Consider the following 20,642-nt stretch of genomic DNA (forward strand, 5'->3'; position numbering starts at 1 on the left):
AACCTGAAGTTTTATCTCAAAGAAAAAAACCAACAATTAAAGTATTCGATAAATTCTGTTTGCATCCAGCCACCTAACCATGTCCAGCTGTGATGAAAGGTTCTGTGACCAGCTGTTTCTCACAGTACAAAAGAACTCCAGGGCATGCCTCTCTGGTGAAACGGAGCACAGCCCTGAGATTCTGGTAACAGAAGAGTACCACAACGGGGTACCTGCCCGGTGAGAGTCCTGTGGAGTGCAGCACCGTGCAGACTTGCCAACCCAAGCCTGGGAATAGGGCTTACTAGTTTGTAGCTGTTTTTAATGTCACTGTACTGTATTTGGAACCTAGGTTGCTCCTTCTCTCCCGCGGAACTGACAATGTATACTAAAAATGTGCAAAGTACTTTACATTCTGTACGTATTATTATTCAAATTCAAAATGATCGTAAACAATTAAAATAATTATTGCTTATTTTCAAAAAATAATCTTTTGGTGACTTTGTGACTACTCATAACTAAACCTACTGAAGATGACTTTAAAAGCAAGTATTATGAAGTAGCCATTGAAAATCAGACTTCTCATTTATTGGACCTGAGATGGGAGTCTGACAGAGACCTGGACCGCACAACTGGAATGCACAACATTCTGACAGCTCTTTGAGTCATCACTGAGCAATCATGCTGCTCAAGGGACAGCAAGGTTTCACTTACATAGCAGACACTGTATGATCACCACCAGTTTCACAACGTTATCAGCCTTTATTCTACTTATTCTATAAAAAAAGAAAAGCAGAAAGATGGCTTACCCATTCTCGTCCTCTCCAGGCCAAATGTCATCTTCATAGAAGATATCTTCCTGGCTGTTCTTGGCTATATAATTAAATAGCTCAGGGACCCTAAAAAATGAGTAAATGGAAGACAAATTTAGTTTCACATCAGCATAGACCACAGAAAAAGTTCTCATCAAAACAGACTCTGATAGACTCCAAAATTACTGAAGCCCAGAAGGATTCTTTTCTACTTAATTTAGTGTCGTACTGTTAATTTGTCACGGATAAGCTACTGACAAAATTACTCTAGCCCAAAATATGCTTCTCCATGGAAGGAGACACTGTTTGAAGAATACTGGAATAAAAGAAATTCCATCGAGCAATCTCCAAAAGCTCAACAGTTCTTACAAGATCTGTGTCCATAGGACAAAATCTGAAGACTGATACGAAGGTGGATAATTTGGATGAAGTTCATATCCATTATTTACCTTTCTAAATACTCAGCAAGTAGCTGTTCTACTGCAGAAGAATACATCCATTCATTCCCAACTTTCTTAGTATAGCCAGGAACTTCTTCATTTTTCTTATTGAACTTCAGGTTTAGCCCCACATTTGCTTTGTGATCTCCATGAGGACTGGAAATAAGTAAAAGTTCATTAACTTGCAGTAATACATATGTGTGCGTGTACATACACATAAACATGCATCCTCAGCCTCAAACCACAGGAAAATTAAATTGTATTATTTACTTGTTAACATTGCAACTGCTTAAGTGTTACAGGACATCAGCTATGGCAGCTGTCCAAATGCGTGCCCATGCTTTATTGCAAAGGAGGGCAGGGAATATTTTATCCTTCTTCCTTGAGATCTAATCAATCACAACCTACCTGGCACTTACAAAGACATAGAAAGATGTCCCTGGACAATCACTATGCATAAATTTAGTTTACAACAAATACACTTTAAAGAAAGCTCCACATACGTCACAAAGCAGTTATACACTCAGTAAGAACAGCACTTAACCACAGCAGAAACTCTGTGGAGTTGTATCAGAATTTAGAAGCACAGTCAAAATTCACAAAGAGAACTTACTTTTTCTTTGATCCTCTTCCAATAAAGATACTCCCTGTAAATCTGGAGACAAGATATCCACTTACTCCTAGACGGCTGGCCAAAATATATGCAGGATTGTATTTCACAGAATATTTCTTTAAAACAAACAAACAAAAAATATTGGGGCTTCCCAAAGGATAAAGATTTTTATACAAAGGACAAATTAATAATATGGAAACATCTCAAAGACATTTACCATTGAAAACATATTTGACACATTGTTTAAGCTTCTACTAGAAAACCAGAAGCACTTACATGCTGGTTCTGTATTAAAGGATCAAGCTGCGGTTCACATGGAATATTAAAAACTACACGAATTCTACCTTCTGTGATCACATCATGTGAATCTTGAACCTTGGAGAGAAACACAGGACGATAAAAATGTTATTTAAAACCAGCAGTCTTTGGAAACCAGGCTTTGTAGTCTACTTTATCAAACAATTCTCCTGCAGTAGGCATAGACATGCTTTGGGATTCACTGTCTTGCCTTGACCTGTACACTGCCTCCTCATAGAGGCAATCAAACAACCTTAAATCAAAGGAATCCGTGACCGAAAATGGTCCAAAATGGCAACAACGTATTGCAAGTTATCCTAAATAATGAATAAAAATAATCCTGCATCCAAGCTATGCTACCTTTTTCCTCTTCCTTTGACTAAACCATAAGGAAATCTTTGATTTAAAATTTTAGCTAGCAAATGACCACTACTGCCACACATCATCTAGATTATTTAAGGCTTGCTTTGCTTCCAGTTTTATAAAAAAATAAACGGCTTAATCAATTGCATCCCCATAGTCGCACAGCTATCATCACATAGCTGACTCTGTTAATCTAAACACATTTTACCTTTACAGTGGGAACAGTTAGGGGTGATTAAGGCTAAATAAAGAAATCTGAGGTGGGGTGGAATCATTGAATTATTTGAACTAACTTCTCCCATGCAGCCATAGTAAGGAGATCCCAGCATAAAGGCTGTGCTTCCAGGAGGAAACAAGTCATCCAGAGTTCTGATGTTTGAAAAGCGAGAGTCAAAGGCTTTGATATCCTGTATCAAAAAGACAAAATTGATAATGTTAAATATCATTCTGTTCCAGCAGAATAATTTAAAAGTTCATCTAAGCCGACACTTTTTCTAAAACATTTTCTGAGCCTGAAATGATTCATCAAAGGCAAAGAAGTTACTGCTATGTTACAAATGCTGTTACACAAGCAACTCTGCTACCTTGTAGAGCACCACTGCGGCCCTCGATTCAAATATCATCAGGAAAAAGATGACAAGAGCCATTTTTTCAGTAAGATCTTTGAACAGGGCAACAGAGTCCCAAATTGTGACAAAATGCTTGCCCAAGCATGTTATATTTTTAATACAAAAAATAACATTAATTTAAGATGCTTATTTTTGTTCTTTTTTTCCTTTTAAAGGAGCATATACTTATTCATCTGCACACCCCCGCCCCATCCTAGTAAAATAAGGAGCTATGTGCAAGAGAATACTACCTTGACAACAGTTTGGTAAACAAAAGGAAGAACTTGTTTTGACCACTGCTTCTCCAAATAAACTTCTCCATTTTGGTTTAGTTGGTATCTATTACCAGTGAGTAACTGAGCATACACAACTATTGATGTTTCATGAATAATTATTCCTTTTCTTCTTTGGTAGCTGCATACAAAAGCAGAACATTTAGTTTGACTACAATAAACAGAACTGAACCAAGAGGGTGGAATTAATTTATTGAAATAATAATTTAAAAAAATACTCTTAACAAAAGGCTTCTACTGGTTTGCTTCCAGTTTTATAAAATAACCAGAATAACCAGCTTAATCAATTGCATCCCCATAGTTGCACAGCTATAATTATATAGCTAACTCTGTTAATCTAAACACATTTTACCTTTACAGTGGGAACAGTTAGGGGTAATTAAGGCTAATTAACGTGAAGGCTAATTCATGTTAACTCAAGTGACAGATGATAAAAGTGGCAAGCTACTTAATGTAGTTGTGTTCCGCTGGGCACCCACGCTCTAGAAAAGCAGAAACTGCATTCAAACTTATCAACGGTAAGCTAGGAAAGTTGTAACTTCACAGTTGTAACTCCATCCTATGTCCTTCTTACAGCTGAAGATTACCAAGGCCAGAACAAGAAACTGAGTAGGAGAGTGAACACTGAAACTCATTCAAGAATTCTTTTGTAACAGCATCTACCTTTAAAAACCTAGGGACTAACTCCACATGTTCTGAAATTTCAACATAAGCTCTTTTATGTTGGTGTTTTGGGTTTTTTTAATTAAATTCCAGTAGACTCATTAACCTTTATCATCAAGTATGCAGCAGCTCTTCTCTGCTACTTAGGGTCTGTAATACAGCAACAAAACACGACTAAGCTATAAAATGCAAAGTTACACTTCCATTTCCAAAGTTACTTACTGCTCTGAAATGCCTTGAACTTCTTTTATCCACATACTTTGTTCCTTATCTCCAATGTATGCCACCTTAGCTGGGGGCACTGCATTTCCCATGTAAAGCTTCTGTGTGCCATGTGGTTCTTCCAAATAAAACCTAGAGAATATTACGACAGATACTAATTTTAACCAATTAAGACTAATCTAGTCACAACCAATCATAAACAAGACTTGAAGCAGTTAGAAAGCACTTGTTAAGGACATGGAAAACTTGCAGCATCATTTTCTCCGCTCCTTCAACAACAGGCCACGCAGCAGATTTTTTTTAATTAAAAAAACGCAGCGCATGTGCTGAAAAGGAAGATGGTACAGGAATGTTCTCTCTTCGTTACTCTGCGTGGATTTCTGTGCACGCATTTTCCTTCTCAAAGTTAAGAATGAACTCTCCCAAACTTTCACATCTACAGCCAATACTGAAGGACCAGACTTTTACAGAAGTGACCAAGCCTCAGAACGACGTTCAGCAAAGGTTCTTCCATCAAGCAGCCTTTAATACGTCTGGACCGATTTGTTGTTAGCAAGTACTACAGGAGAACGACAACCTTTGTACAGCCTGAGAAACTGATTTTGAATAAAACAGTAAAGATGGTAAATAAGTATCTATGAAACATCTCTTACTTAGTTTCTCCATCTGACACAGCAACAACTCTGGCTTCTTCCAGGTGTGGCCAGTTCACAAAAACACGCTTTCCAAGTACCAAACCAGCAACATTTTCTACCGTCTGGAAAAAACCCAGAAGTTACTCATTTTATAGCATATTAAGGGATTGTTTTTGTTAAAATATTTTTACACTCTTTTTGCAATAAAGACTACTCTAGTTTAAGAACAGGTTTTCTTGCAGAATAAAAAGCTCATTTTACCTTATAAAATTATATTTTGATACATGTTACAAGTATCGTATTCCAAGTGCGGCTCTTTACACGTAGCACTTATTAGCTGTAAGACCTGGGTTGATTTACATTTCTGGTATGGGCTTACTATGGGGTTTTTTGTTAAATCAAAACTATTTGTGCCACTAGGACACAACAGTCAAACCGACAAGTTGAGACTAGCGAAGCATTTTGTACCATAGATCTTACTTTTGTATCTCAGTGAAATATAAAGAAACAGCATTTATGTCCAGGACTTTGCTAGCATGTGTAATTTCTGTCTCACATTATGTTCTGTTTTCTCAATGGGTTTCGGCTACTTTTTAATATATTATTTTGGCTTATTTAATTCTTTTCGCCACGTATCTTGAATATTCACTCTTCCTGTCTCTCTACTGCTAAATCCTGCCTTGTTGTTTTCCTCCTCTCTCCTTTTCTGGTTTTACTTATCTCTGAAACTTTTTTCTTTTTCCTGGATTTGTCTTTTGCTACCTGGTATTTTTGATTATGAAACAGAGTTGGCTTTTAAAGGATTTAGAAAAAATATTTTGTTTCTTAATGTCTCTGCATCAACTCTTTCCTCTAATTCCTTTATCAAACAGTCTTACTTAAGTAGAAGCTCTAAGTCTGCTTTGTTGATGAAAAGGGACTGATTTAATAAGTGTCTATATACTCAACTATACAAAAGACGAGGTACACTGGTCTGCAAACTCTGCTTCCTTGCATTTCTACCATTTTCAACTATTAATTATTTAGGAGTGGGTCCCACCAGCTTCTTAACATGAGAACATCTGATGGCTACCACAGAGAAATGCCAGAAACCCTACTGAAGAGGCAGACATTTAATTCTGAACTCAGGACAGATTTAAATCTTTCAGCAGATTCCCAAAATTCTAGACTGTTCCCCACACAAATTTAGCATTTTAATCCTCACAAACTTTATTTTTTAGAATTGCCTCCAATATCCAATAAAAGCTTTCAGTGTGAACTAATACTGCTGATGTTTTCAGTGAACCGATTCAGCTGATATTTTCAAAACATACACTGATAATTCTACCACTTAATGGTCTCAACGTTGTGTTGGGAGCCAGGAACTCCGAAGTTCTGACTTCTGAAGTTATTCCTATGGCTTTGAGCACACAACTGTAGTTCACCTTCCTTTCTATTAATCAAGTTTTAATAACTTATACATACAGCTCCCTTTGAAATCAAGCATTACTAGTTAAATCAAGTTTTTTAAAAACACTAAAGATACTCTTTTAAATTAACCATTCGTTCAATGTATTTAACTACTCTTTTTTAAGAAACGCTTGAATTTAGAAACTTTGTCAGTACTACTCTATAAGCATTTTTTCCTGTAACACACTACTGAGAAGATGGAAATTACCAACATTTCAAATCTGACTCTTTAACAAATGTAGTCTTTTTATGACAAGTTCTTGTGTCTGCTTTTTTTCCTGTGGTTTTTTTTCTGTTTGTTCTTTTCTTGCAGTTTTGTTTTGTTTGTTTTCTGTGAGGAGCGGAACACTTACCTGCTCTTTTGCGTTCTCATCAGCTGTGATTTCTAACATCATGTTCTCTCCGTGGCTGCTTTGCTGAAACACCTGAACACTGCTTTTTCTAAGATAGAACTGGGTAAAAACAAAACAGCACATAAAACTTACTTGAACTCTTACATAGTTAACTATTAAATACAATTGAAAATGTCAGAAGAGAGAAATCTTTTACCTTATGTTTAATGTGCTTTAAAGTAGGAAATCCACAAAAATACAATGCACTCTTGTTGATTTTAGTTATCTTATTATGGGTTATTTCTACATGCCAAGCATCCAAAGGTATTGTTTTATACCTAAAAAACCAAAAAGTTGCATGATGTTTGCTCATCCAGATTGACCTTCAGCTCTAGGAACTCTCATTCCTCATTCAAACACCATTCACTGACAAACCCTTCGACTTTCCTGTAAGGTGGCCGTTAATTTAAGCCACTTGGAACATACACAAAGGCCTATAAAAACCCTTGCGATTACTGCAAAGAGACTACTCCTGGAGACAAAGACAACACTTGAGATAGGGACATACCGTGGTTTAATGTCACTTCATTGTTAATGTCAAATTCAAAACTAGCACTGATTCCATAAGGTATCACTCATCTTCACAACTATTCATTCTCTACTGAATGTCAACCTGCAACGGGCATTTCTCCTCTATTTTGATTAAAGTTTGACTACTATTAAGGAGATGTTTCCATCTAATCTTGAAACCTCGGCCTGCGTTAAATAAAGCTGGCTACTTCTAGTGAGAGGAAAGTGGAACACAGTTGTGTTCAACTCTGCACTGGATCCAAGTGGTCTGGAATTAACGTGCTGATAAATCATCACTATTATGAGATATCTGTACCAGTCTTTCATCCTCTGTGTCATATGAAGTTTAGCAATTCTCTAGAGTGTTCTTGCTGACTTATAATCGGTTCATCTCTCTTGAAAAGTAACATTTGAAGAAAAGGGACAAACACTTCTGTTGTGCCATCCACAAGTAACGTCTAATTCAACATTTTACATTTTCAGTGCATCCATTAGCATGTACAAGCTTTGGTTAAAATGCTAACAGGAGTATTCTAATTTTAGTCTACTCTAAAATAGTTATGCAGTGTTACCTCGTATGACATCTTTCTACTGCAGGAAACTTCTCTGGCCACGGCGACATATACTGGAACTCTGCATCTTTGTCATACCAGTACATTAAGCAAGCACTGTGAGTATTTCTTCGTTTCTCCTCTTCTTTTAGACATTTATTACAGGATTCCATGGCCTGCAGCAGTCGTTTCTAAATTTTAAACAAATAAGCATACGTGAAAATGGCCACACAATTAGCACAGGAACTTCTACAGCAGGAAAGTGGATAGCTGCACTTTTCTGGTTCATGTGTTAATTATCTAATTGCAGCCTCACCCTTCCTCATGTCCCAGTTCCATGATAAAAACAGGACAACTACAATGGAACAGCTTTGGAGAATAAAGATTACCTTTCTGCAAATGAATTTCCAAAGGCTAGCTATACTTTGCCTTTTACATTCAACATACAAAGGAATATTAAAAAATATTGCAGATGTTATCATACAATTCTGCAAAATAACTACTGAAAAAGCTTCAAACCTTATGGGTCAATCAAATAGCAACTGCTGTCTTTTGTAAGAAGACCAAGTCCTGTCAACCCTTCACTGCAAACTACGGAAACCACCGACGGGCACACACACCTCACGTGTCTCTCTATCCCTATATACCTCAACGTCTAAGCTGCACTTTTATTTTCATCCACTCTGATGTGCTCAAATTTAATCTGATAAAACATACTACAAAAACATATATAATACTGTTATCCTATATGCAAAAGAAAAATGTTACTATTTTATTCCGCTCCATTAACGTCAATTTGTACTTTAAAAGTCTTCTACTTATTACTGGTGCTCATGTGAAGAGATTTCCTGTAAAAAGATTGGGTTTTTTTCAAGCGTTTGTTTTTGGTTTTGTTTGGTTTTTTCCCTACGTTCTGTATTTTTATACGTAAATAGGAATAGAATTTTTCTCTCAAAGAAATCTGAAACTAAATATTTAAGTAGTTGATTAAAAACATGAACAAACAACAAAAAGTCCACTTTTTATTAAGTCAGTCACTTAGGACTTCTGCTTGTGGTAACTTAATCTAGCCTTACTCTCCAGGCAGCAAACATTAACATAAAGTGTTAATTTAAACTTCTATTTAATTGCATGTCTAACTGCTGATTGATTAAGAAGTTTAGAAGATTTGTTATGCAGCTTTTATAGACAGCAGACGTTGAACGAACTTACCTCATCAATAAATGGGATTAATACTACAGCTTCCCACTCCTGCTGTTTTCCATTTAGGTCAGTTTTAAAATCCGGTGGATAATATTCTATAATAGGAGAGTCTTGACTAAGCATCAAGTGCTAGGAAAATACAATAGAGGAATTAAACAATATCAGAGACTAATTCTAGAAGGAGATAGAGGAAAGTCAGTATTAAATAAATTAGATAAACTCAAGGCTGAACAGGAATTCAATATCTATGATTTAACTGTCTTAAGTCTGAAGTTGCTTAGCGAATGCAAAATTTTGTATTTATTACTAACTTTACGATGTACTAAGAATACTAAGAAGTACTTAACCATACACCTAAAATTTAGAGGTAGAATATAACCAGAATCATAGAATCATTAAGGTTTAAAAAGATCTTCAAGATCATAGAGTGCAACCATCAACCCAACACTACCATGCCCACTAAACCACGTCCCACAACTAAATGTTTTTTCCACACCTCCGGGATGGTGACTCCACCATTTCCCTGGGCAGCCTGTTCCAGTGCTCAACCACTCTTTCAGTAAAGTAATTTTTCATAATATTCAACCTAACTCTCCCCTAGCACAACTTGAGGCCATTTCCTCTTGTCCCACCTCTAGTTATCTGGGAGAAGAGACCAGCACCCACCTCGCTACAAACTCCTTTCAGGTAGTAGTAGAGAGTGATAAGGTCACCCCTCAGCCTCCTCTTCTCCAAACTAAACCACCTCAGCTCCCTCAGCTGCTCCTCATAAGGCTTCTGCTCCAGGCCCTTCATCAGCTTTGTTGTCCTTCCCTGGACAAGCTCCAGTGCCTCAATGTCCTTCTTGTAGTGAGGGGCCCAAAACTGAACACAGCACCAGAGGTGCAGCCTCACCAGTGCCAAGTACCAAGGCACAATCACTTTCCTACACCTGCTGGTCACAGTATTTCTGATATGGGCCAGGATGCTTTTGGCCTTCCTGGCCACCAGGGCACACTGCTGGCTCATGTTCAGCCAGCTGTCAAAGGACAACCAGCTAGCTAAGAGGACATGCAAAAATATCAAGAAAATAGTTTCTTCAAAATAAAGGAGACAATCAGTAAGCAACAGATAAATGCAGTTTAAATCTAAATCCTACCTGGTAGCATTTAGGTAGCAGATCTTTGCTAGCTGCTGGAAGTACAGCAAGAAGCTGTTCAAAAGGCATGAAAGGTTTTCCCAGTTCAAATTTGATTTTGAGTTCACCAATGTTGCGAATATCTGACAGATAGGGTGCATAATGATAAGGATAATACCTGCAGGGAAAAAAAATAATCTTGTAAGTTACTTGACTTCATTATAGCGCAGGAGTGTTCACGGATCAGAAACAAACAGAACTACATTAAATGCTCCTAGCATACAATGTGAAATTTTGCTCAATATTGAAGCAATTTCTCATTTGACTATTTTCCTTACCAGCTCCACGACTGAACTCCATGGTAGTAATAATGCAAAATCCACTGTATTGCCTGGACATAACACTCAGCCTGATCAGCCAAGAAGTCGCTTAAAAGAAAAAGCACATGTACTTATTAGTTCTTCTCATTTTCACTGGTATATACAAGATTACTTAGCATTTCGTACACAGGAGTGAAGATAAGGCATTGTGGAACCCTAGTACGACCATGGTTTTCTAGATTAATTTAATACTAATGGATTTTTTCTCTCTGGTCTTCAAATACCTTCTACAGAAAGCTTGCCTTGCAGCCCTTCTTGCATTAGCCAAAAGCAGCATTGCTGCGGTATGCTGGCATGTGTTCTATGCTCTCAACACAGACAAGAATTCTGTCTCGTGTTGGACATATGCAAAGACTTGTCTTTGGTGTTTAAAAAAAGAGAAAAAAAGAATACACTTACTCAGAAACTACTTCTACACCCATCTTAGTCATGTAGTAATTTCTTTTGTATTGCCTAAACTCTGTTTCGAACAGATCATCGTCTTCTGCTTCATCTTCCAATATGGCTGAAAAAGTAGTCATAAAAAAAAGGATTAACGTTTACTGCTCTACTACAATAAATGAGAAAACATTCAGTTTTGATGTAACGCCTTAACTTCACTCCTCAATTCACAGTTACAGGTGCTCGTCCCTTCCTTGCACTGAAAGCAACGTGAAACAGTAAAAACATCTTCACCCACAGAAACTCTGAAACGTTTTTCCTTTAAAGACAGGCAACCCGTTCCATACCCCAATTACAAGAACAAAGAAGAGAATATAAGCCACCAGAAAATAATTTAAGAAAAATATTAAAATTAATTTTTAAATTTAATCTCTTTTTAGCAACATCATCTTATACCATGGAGTAATAATTATACATTGTTGACATTGGAAATCAAAACCTGAGCAAAAGACATTTCCAACGAGTGGAGTGAGTTTAAAAACAGAGTCAACACAACTAAAAACTCCAAAGCCATATAAAAATGTTCATTTGTCCCCACCTGTAAAACAAAGTACCTAGGCATACAAGTATCAAAAACACGACGTTGTTGAAGATTTGCTCATTCATCCCTTTAATTCATTAAGGAAATACAGGTCAGGTAAGATGCACTTCAAAAGCTTTAGCCCCACTCCCTCTCACCATAAGCCAGCGATGTGCAGATCCATTTCCCAATAGCTGACTACATAACTCTTACCTAGATAAAGCTCATCTCTGACATGAAATTCTTACAGATCTTCTAAATCTATGCACAAATTAACACATTTTTTGTACACAGAAAAATTATTTGCACTTACTTTTAGGAGTCACTTCACCTTCATTTTTTTCTAAAGCAGCCAGACATATAGAATTTTCCTGAGCCTATTAAATTAATATTTGAGATAAAGTAAAAATACAGAACAATATGCACATACCTTATTCACAACCATAATCTGCAACATAAAATGCTACAATCACAATGTATAAACGTTATTATTTAGCATAAAACCCACTACATTTCCTTCTCTTGTAACTGCCCAAGGAAAGTTATTGTATCCATACAGACCAGACAAAGGGGCAGTCTCAGATAAAATCTCAACTACCTTTAAAAAACATGAGTATTTTTTTCCTAAAATAGAACTATTTCCAAAACTGTGCAGTACATATTTAACCATTTTTACCTACATCATGCATTGTACTACAGCACCAATAATGCAGTCACATTTTTATCAGTACATTTTTAAGGGTTCAAATTACTTTTGTGGGAAGGATACAAGAAATTGTGCTTTAGAACATCAAACAAACCAAACATTCACCTCATTCACACTACACACTGTCTTTTGGATACAGCACCAAGTAGCCTTCAACAAGCAGACTCATTATGTTGGCTCTCTTACCCTGCACCTGAGATATGCAAGCTCCTTACTGTCACTGCCATTCAAAGGAACAGTTAAGATAGCTAACTTGTACTATACAGCTGCTCCAAACTTCTGTGACAAGTAAGAAAACAACCACAAATAAAGCATATCTTATTAGAGATGCTTGCTCTTGACAAACCGCAAACGGCACTAAAGGACAGGGTAACAATATTCAGTGACATATGAAACTTGAAGGACTCTCCTGCTGCTGCTCTATGCTCGGCTGAAGGCCTAGACTGAAGGATAACCAGTGGAGGTGCTGGTGTGGTTCCTGCCCTCGCATTACTGCAGGGCAGAGTCATGACAGAAAGAAAGCAGCTGTTCTTTATTAATGAGTTGTATCTAGAATTGCAAGTTTAATAACCAAACTGAGACAGCTCATGAATGAAATTGCTATTTATCTATTCATGGTATTGGCTGACTATTTGACAAAGACATGCATGAATGATCTATCGCTGTATCTGAAATACGTAACATTTCCAGCAGGCTACACTGAAATGTAAAACTATAAGGCATAGCAAGTTTGACTGTAACTCACCCAGAATTGAGTTTTGCTGCTATTGAAGAACAGATGAATTTACGTAAAGCATTAAGTTACGGGTTTACAGGATTTCAAAAATAACGAGAACCATTTAATCACTCACAACCAGCAATGCATACAGGCATTTCCTCAAATGTTGCCTTTAACTATCTTTTCTGATCTCAAAACAGAGGTTTATGCCATTTAGTTTCTCTAAGATCAAATTACTGATTTACGTTCTTATTTCCGAGTTGTGCATGTAACCTACTAACCTTTTGCTTCTTCTGCTTCTTTTTTCTGGCTTCCTCTGCTGCAATACCAGCTGCCTCGTTGAGGTATTTATTGCCTATTTTACTTTCAAACCATTTCAGGTCTACAGAGACTTCACTGAAGTGTTCACGATCAAACTATGCAGACAGATTAAAGGAAGTTTAGAAATATTTAGAGTGCTAAATTAACGGTATCTTTTTAGTACATGCATTAGATTACATCAAGGGTCATTTGCACATAAACATTTTACCCTAGAGCTACAACTAAAGTCACAGATTAATATTAAAAACATTTTCTTAGCAATATACAGCATTTACCCAAGTCCCATTTTATTTTCTTTCAGTAGGGCAGCAATGATTAACAAAAACAGTGAGGTAACTTCCACGCTTCACTGTCGACTCCACAAGCAGTAAAAGTATATAGGGCCTGGGTAATGCAGTCTTGTGCCACACCCCCAGCAGTTTCATACTTCTACCCAATAATCAGAAGATGGGGCTGAAGCAGGGACAGCAGATGAACTTCCTCCTTCCGAGCCCAGCAGAAGGCTGACACCTTTCCATTTCTACCTGGCCTACACCTTTGACAAGATCTTCAGACATGGCTTACCCCACAAGAAACGGACCAGCATGGGAAGCAAAAAATATTGCCTGCCGCACGCTGTGCCCAATACTGCTGCTCATTATTCAGTGAGAATTTAGGACCATGGTTCTACTGGTGAATCCTCATTTAACTTGCAGTACTAAAAGATGCTGGCTAAAGCATAGATCAAATGATTTAATCTTCTTCCTCTTATCCTATGGTAAGATCAGACAACTGATTGGATCTCATCAGTTAAATGAAAAAATAGCTGACAACCACTTGTAAAACACAGTCATTTAACAGTTCATTAAAACCACAGGATGATGTATTTTAGGGCACTATATTGAGTTTATATCAAACAGACTATGCTGTTCTACACAGTGCAATTTCCAAGTTACTTACATCTGACAATCTTGTGAGATATTTCTCAAAGCGTTTTAAATTCAGATGCCCATTTTCATTAATGTAACCTATTGGGAAGATAAAGCATGTTTTTTAAATTAACAATTTAACAATTTCAATTTAATTGCCCCATAGATAACAGAATGCAATCTTGCTCGTCATCCAAAAAAAGGGTAATAAATGCTAAACGTTCTAACATGGCTAGAAAGGTCAATAAATATTAACACAGGAATGTTAATGTTTCTACTTCCCACAACTGAACTTAGTGTTTTTACCTCCCAGTTCTGGCAAGATAGCCATGTATGTTCTATAAAGTAGCGGCAGTGCATCATGATTAATGTGTAAATGAGGTAGATGAGGAATAAAATCATTTCCTACAAGGAAACCCATTAAGATCCAATCATCTATTATCCTTTCAATATCATATTCAAAGGAAATCTTGTCCTAGTGTTAAAAAAAAAAGAAAAATAAAAACACACAAGAATATAATTTTTATTATCATGTTCGCATAAAAAGGCCTCATATTTTTTCAATCATAGCTCCATTAGAACTTACTTTTACTGGTGAAAATTCATAATCAATATATTCTCTCATCAGTGATAAGTGCAGTAAATGAAATGTGGTTTCCTCTGGTGCACATGCTCTGTAAATTATTCAAAACATTAAGTTAATTATTTATAAACACATTTCTAACATGAATATTTAATAAGTCCAAGGTTACCTAAAACCAAGTAATCTTAATAGGATTTACATCTTTGCAGAAGAAATAATGTAGAAAAACTCCTTTGAATCTATTTTAGGATTCATCTGCTTTAAGTCTATAAAATTTTGCAGTAGAATCTTCTGAACAGCAGATGTGACTGCACTGTGTGGAAAACAGCTAGCTTAGAGAAAGCAGGGCAGCTTTGTGGAGTTCCACGTTACATTAACTATTTCCTAAGTAATTATCCCATTGTCCAAAATAGGGACAACCTAATCGAACTTTGCACCAAACCAAATAAACGTGAAGGTATTTTAGAACTACCCTAAGTACATCCAGAGTGCACAGATTCACGTCTGAACTGTCTGGGTTACATTTGCAGTCAATCTGAAATACTTCTTGTAAGAAAAGAGTATGTTCAACTGGGAAAATATGCCCCATATGTGTTACCTAGTGGCTCCAACAGAGCACCAAAATAATCACAAACCTACTGTTTACGGCATAAATTGGTCAACATAGATTCTGCCTTCTTTTCACTACAATTACCTGATAGTAAGCCAACATTAGGCCAAAATCAGTTAATACCTACACCAAAAGATTAATGCGTTTTAAATTCTGAAAGGACTATTTCACCTTGTAGGTGCTGTAACTGGCTGGGACCACCTCCACGACAAACCAGCATAACCACCTGTGTATTCACGTATGCATAGTAGATTTTGGCCACAGTCCTCTGAGGAAGATGTGTGTGATAAACACACTTATATGGAGACTACTAAGACAAACTCTGAGTTACATTTGGTTACATACAACTTCAGACCCAATTCCGTCACTTTTAAAGAGTAATTTTCATATTAGAGCATCAGGCTGAATTTGTCAAGACTCCAGAGACACGTTGCCCCTTGTTGTTCATTGTACTGGACTTGAAAATCCTGGAAAATCAATTGATTTCTCTCAATCAAGAAACTGCTGACAGACACCGATTTGTACGTATTTTTAGTATTTTCAAATTTCCAACTCTAAGTACTCATAAAAGTGACACTATTGACAGAAGGCAATTCCTGTAACTTCCAGAAGTAAATTCCTGTAATAAGCAATATTATGCAGAAATTACAACAACAGCCAAATAGGGAACAGTGTTTGAGGGGAAAAAAAAATAATGACACTTTGCATTTTGATTTCATACGTTATTTAATTAATCCCTCAAAACACTGTCACACTTTCATTTTATATTATTTTCTTTTTTAAAAAGGGAAAAATGACATTTTTCTTTGATCAGACTTAAGGTCTTTTAAAAACACTACAATGTTACGTGGCAACACTATCAACAGAATGAACACTGGTGAAAAGTTGACTGTGGAAGACTATGAAAAGAATATTTACGTCTGATGTTTATCATATCGTCCGTGGCAACAAAAACACTCGTTTATTAGCAAAAATGAATCATTTATCTAAACATCTGTATGACAATCACTGTATTATCCAAACTCCTTTTTGAATCAAGAGTGTATTTCTCTCTGTCTCTCCTGCCTTCTCCCTATATCCACCAAACAAGTCCTTCAGAGAAGGAACCTGGCCACAGTAACAGTTACAGAATTAATTTTTCTATTACTTCAGAACAACTCCATGAACACGCACAGTTCTGGAACAGATCACCTTTTCCTGACTGATTCTGGTCCTTAGTTCAGACCGGCCACTCCAGAATAAGAGCATCCAGTCAGCATTTTTAAAATAATTTATTTTAGTAATCATTCTGGTATTTACTTACATACACAAAACCTCAGAGTTCTAAATAACGTTTAATAGGTCATTATCTGCATAAGATAATTACAGGAACAATGCCAGTAGAGCCTGAGCTGCCCCACTCATCGTATGAAGAAAGAAGCACAACGCACTAAAGCTCTAGGGATTTTTCTTCATATCAGCTGTCCTGACAGAACACATTTTCTCACGTAAACTAAACCAAATGCACATCCGAACAAGCCGATTTCTCTCATTTCATGTATTTTCTAACACAAACATAAAGTAAGATTTTATTAATTTAGTATGCAACCAACAAAAAAACCCCGGTTTAGTGGGATTTAAATTCATCATACATAAAATAAGAGTAAAGTTAAATCAGTTCACCTTTGAGATTTTTTACCACCAAATCTGACTTCTTCTCTTAAGAGTGCAAAGTGCGCCTCATGACTTGTTAATCCCAGCATGATCTATTACAAAGAGATATTAGAAAGGTATTACTATATTATTTTTTAAACTGTTATTCAAGATTCAAGCAGTATAAGTTTTGCTGTTCTGTTTCATGACAAATTCAGAAGTTTGCAGGAACACAAAATATTTTAGAATCCTATGTGCTTAGGAAGGCATTAAAGACACACACTTTATAACTCCTGTTGTCTTATTTTTATTGCACATACCAAGTCAGCATCTAAGCCATAGAGACAGTGTCTTGTATTTGGATCATGATGGGGCTTTGCTTTTTCTGATCTGATGAACTCCATTATTTTATGCTCACCTTCCCCTGGAGTCTGCAAAGCAAAAAAAACCCAACAAATTAATCAGTAATTTTCTATTTTAAAAATAATTTAAAATAAAATATTATTAAAATACAGTGACCTCATGGCCTGATAAGTAGACTGTTACTCCTTGCCAGGATTTGTCTGTGGAAATCTTCATATTCACAAAGTATTTAAGATGCTCATGCAACCTGGCCATGAATTCAGTTCCTGAAAACAGAAATCTTAGTTAAACATAAAGCTTTTCACTAGTCATTCAAAACTGCATTTGCATATCAAAAGCATTAATGAAAAACAAGTAAAAATTTTGCAAGAGCTGAAGGGATGTTTTGTGTGGAGGCTTCACTTTCTCTACAGGAATCTAAAAAGCTTTTAGAATAAGACAGTATTTCAACCCTACTAGAAGTTATTAAATCTTGTGTCTCCAACTTACTTGAGCCTTTATCAATTCTGTCCTCTAATTTAAAGAAAAAAAAATGCCTTAGCATAAGAAAATAGTTCCAAGACATAGATGTAAAAAGACAAATCTAAATACTTAAATGTAAATAAGTAACAAATTATCTTACCTGGTGTAATACAGTTGGAGTCAAATCTGGCTTCTGTAGGGAGTGTTTCTCCCTTTTCTAATGCCTTTTTTATTTTGTCCTCTGCCTCTTTTGCTGATCTAAAACAAAAATGGGTTGGAGAGACAGCAGAGAAAGAATTAATCTTATTCCAATGTTAATATAAGTACAGCTTTACTGACAAAATACATACAGCTTATTTTTCAAAGACCGTTTAAAAAAGGTGGGGGGAGGAGAGAAATTTAACTCCTGAATAGACTGAACTTGTTTCTGATATAACTACGAGGCTTAAAAAAATGCCTTTTTTCTCCCTTAGTAATGATAAACATTGCTCAGATACAGTTAGTACTTAGATTACCAAGATGATCGCTCAATAGCTGATCACACTGAAAACAAATATAATGTTCAAACAGTAGGAACACTCAAAATGCTATCCCAGAAGAGTAACTGTAATACAGTTAAAGCAGCAAGTTGGGAATACCATGGGGGCAGGAGAGGTGAACTAAAAATTTAACATCACTAGTAATGGAGAAAGAAATGTACAAATATCGTCCTAGCTTTCCCTAGCCAAGGGCTTCCTAAACACTTCTGAACCAGAAAAACAGAAGCCACCAAAGTCTCAGATTTCTGTGCTTCTCAATTGCACTCCAATTTTCTAGTTAGAACTTTAAAAGTCTCTTCTTATACTCAAACGTTTTTCCTTAAAAAAAACCAAAACAAACTAACCAAAACCCGACCAACAACAAAACCTGTGAAAAACCCCAGCAGCTTGAAAATATTTTCTCTTGTCCCTTTCCCCCCAAGTTTGTTCTGTCCCAGCTCACTCACCATCCCTGCACTGCCTGACCACTGGCTTGCTTTCCCTATAGCGGTCTCCAAAGAAACTTTCACATCTCCCAAAACATTCGTGTAACTCTTAACACTGAAATCCATCTGCAGCTCTGTATTTGAGCGAGGTCGCTAAGTGGTACCAACAGGAAACCAGATTTTCATTATAACAGAATGTTCTTTGACAGTCTCTCTAGTTACCAAAAAGGCATAACTAGAATTAGCATTCACAAATACCAGACTCTCACGGGTTATGCAGCCATTGGAGACACCTGTAAAAGCTCTACTGCAGATGCACTTTACAGAAAATTTCATAGGAAAAAAGCTGCTCCAAGTCCCACATACAGAGAGAAGAGTTTAAGTAACAAGCAAACTTTCCTTTTTGGAATCTTGATTCTAAGTATTAACATTTTAGAGGTAGTTACCCTCAATTAACTAAAAATTAAAGCTACTGTCAAAGCTAAGACCACTCATATTTTACTTTCTGTGGCACACATTCAAGTATTTTTTTTAAGTCTTTACTATCTGAAAGACATACCAAGAACAAATATTCTCACCTAAAACGTCTCCCACGCTGCTGATTCATTTTTGCTCTTGGAGCCACTCCATCGACTGCCATGAAGAAAACCTTCCTTGGTTTAATGATGCGAAACAGCACTTCCAAGTAGTGAAAAATATCAGCAAAAATCTTATCTTCTGAGATCCTGAAGTGAACATCATCATCATTTGGATGCGAACACTGATGTATGATGCCATTCATGTCCAGGTATAAGTTGTCAAATTCTGGAATCTACAAAAGCCACAGTCAGAACCCATCTGGGGACAGCTGACACAATGCAATCCCTGCCCAAGGCCTGGCTGGGAGGAATGAACTCTGGAAATGAGCTGAGGTGGGACGACCTCCCTGCACCCTGCTGCATGCCAATGGGCCGAGATTATCCTGACTGGCTGCAGGGTTGTCTGCACTTGCAACCCATTATGATGATTTTCCCAGTGAAAAAAGTCAGCTGAACAAATTCCTACCCTATCCTGACTGCTTCTGGTACCTCAGTACTGCTCTCCCCTGTGCTCAGCCAGTCTTCAACATTGTATAAAAGAAAAGCAAATAAAAATCACACTTTTCAGGAACTGGTAATTTTTTTATAACCCCACACATTTCAGATTCAGTCCTGCATAGCTGCACTAAAAGCAATAAAACCACAAAACTGAATATGCTGTTTCCAACAGTATTTCAAAAGCAAAGCCAGCTCAAGCAGCTTTAGGGCTCTCCCCCTGTTAACCAGCTCCTCCTGTGACCACTGCGTGCTGCCTCCAGCTAAGCCAAGAGCCACCTGTGAGCCTAGAGTGGCAATTACCACCACAGACAGTAAACGTACCAGTGAAAACATCCGTTTCCTTCCCACACTTTCCATACCTGGCTTTTCCTATCTAGTTCTCCGTTCTTCCAACAGCCTGATCTGTAGGAGTCCAACTTTTTTTAAAGAAAATGCCCTTTCCAGAATGTGCAGAAGCAACGTATAGAGCAAAACCCTGTTAAACGTATGAAGCAAAGGGGCCACCGTGTACCTTCTTGTTACTAAAAACCACCAAGCATGCACAAGAGCAATTTGCAATACACAAATCAAGTCTTTAATCCACCAATACGACTGTTCACAGAAATGCTCCTGCTGTTACACCTGGAAAAAGGCACTGCTAACGTTTTGTGATTTTCTGTAGTACTGCTGCTGACACCTCTTCACACAATTTTGCAAGGCAGGTTAATAGATTTGTATCTATCATCCAGACGCAAGGAAAACATAACTCTGTTTCAGAAAGAGGAATAACAAAGAGAAGAAACAAGAGGCAGGGTCAGGAAGGATCTTCAGT

At 36.9% G+C, this 20,642-nt stretch overlaps 1 protein-coding gene across 1 annotated transcript in view; it reads right to left on the reverse strand.

Moving 5' to 3' along the window:
* Nucleotides 1-19,560, reverse strand: part of XRN1 (5'-3' exoribonuclease 1) — a 31,190-nt gene extending 11,630 nt beyond the window's left edge. The window contains exons 1-25 of the mRNA XM_010194712.1: nt 19,334-19,560; nt 17,952-18,049; nt 17,486-17,595; nt 17,287-17,397; nt 16,997-17,079; nt 14,728-14,815; nt 14,448-14,616; nt 14,173-14,240; nt 13,194-13,328; nt 11,802-11,865; nt 10,927-11,032; nt 10,486-10,575; nt 10,169-10,325; nt 9,040-9,159; nt 7,849-8,018; nt 6,924-7,044; nt 6,728-6,826; nt 4,944-5,047; nt 4,291-4,422; nt 3,364-3,526; nt 2,798-2,911; nt 2,121-2,219; nt 1,845-1,960; nt 1,241-1,387; nt 789-878 (exon numbers count right to left, since the gene is read on the reverse strand). Of these exons, the coding sequence (XP_010193014.1) occupies nt 789-878; nt 1,241-1,387; nt 1,845-1,960; nt 2,121-2,219; nt 2,798-2,911; nt 3,364-3,526; nt 4,291-4,422; nt 4,944-5,047; nt 6,728-6,826; nt 6,924-7,044; nt 7,849-8,018; nt 9,040-9,159; nt 10,169-10,325; nt 10,486-10,575; nt 10,927-11,032; nt 11,802-11,865; nt 13,194-13,328; nt 14,173-14,240; nt 14,448-14,616; nt 14,728-14,815; nt 16,997-17,079; nt 17,287-17,397; nt 17,486-17,595; nt 17,952-18,049; nt 19,334-19,536 (2,957 nt within the window). The 5' untranslated portion in view covers nt 19,537-19,560. The remainder of the gene's footprint in view (nt 1-788; nt 879-1,240; nt 1,388-1,844; nt 1,961-2,120; nt 2,220-2,797; nt 2,912-3,363; nt 3,527-4,290; nt 4,423-4,943; nt 5,048-6,727; nt 6,827-6,923; nt 7,045-7,848; nt 8,019-9,039; nt 9,160-10,168; nt 10,326-10,485; nt 10,576-10,926; nt 11,033-11,801; nt 11,866-13,193; nt 13,329-14,172; nt 14,241-14,447; nt 14,617-14,727; nt 14,816-16,996; nt 17,080-17,286; nt 17,398-17,485; nt 17,596-17,951; nt 18,050-19,333) is intronic.
* Between the last annotated feature and the right edge of the window lie 1,082 nt (nt 19,561-20,642).

Source organism: Mesitornis unicolor, unplaced genomic scaffold (assembly GCF_000695765.1).
Source record: "Mesitornis unicolor isolate BGI_N332 unplaced genomic scaffold, ASM69576v1 scaffold7061, whole genome shotgun sequence".
NCBI lineage: Eukaryota > Metazoa > Chordata > Aves > Mesitornithiformes > Mesitornithidae > Mesitornis > Mesitornis unicolor.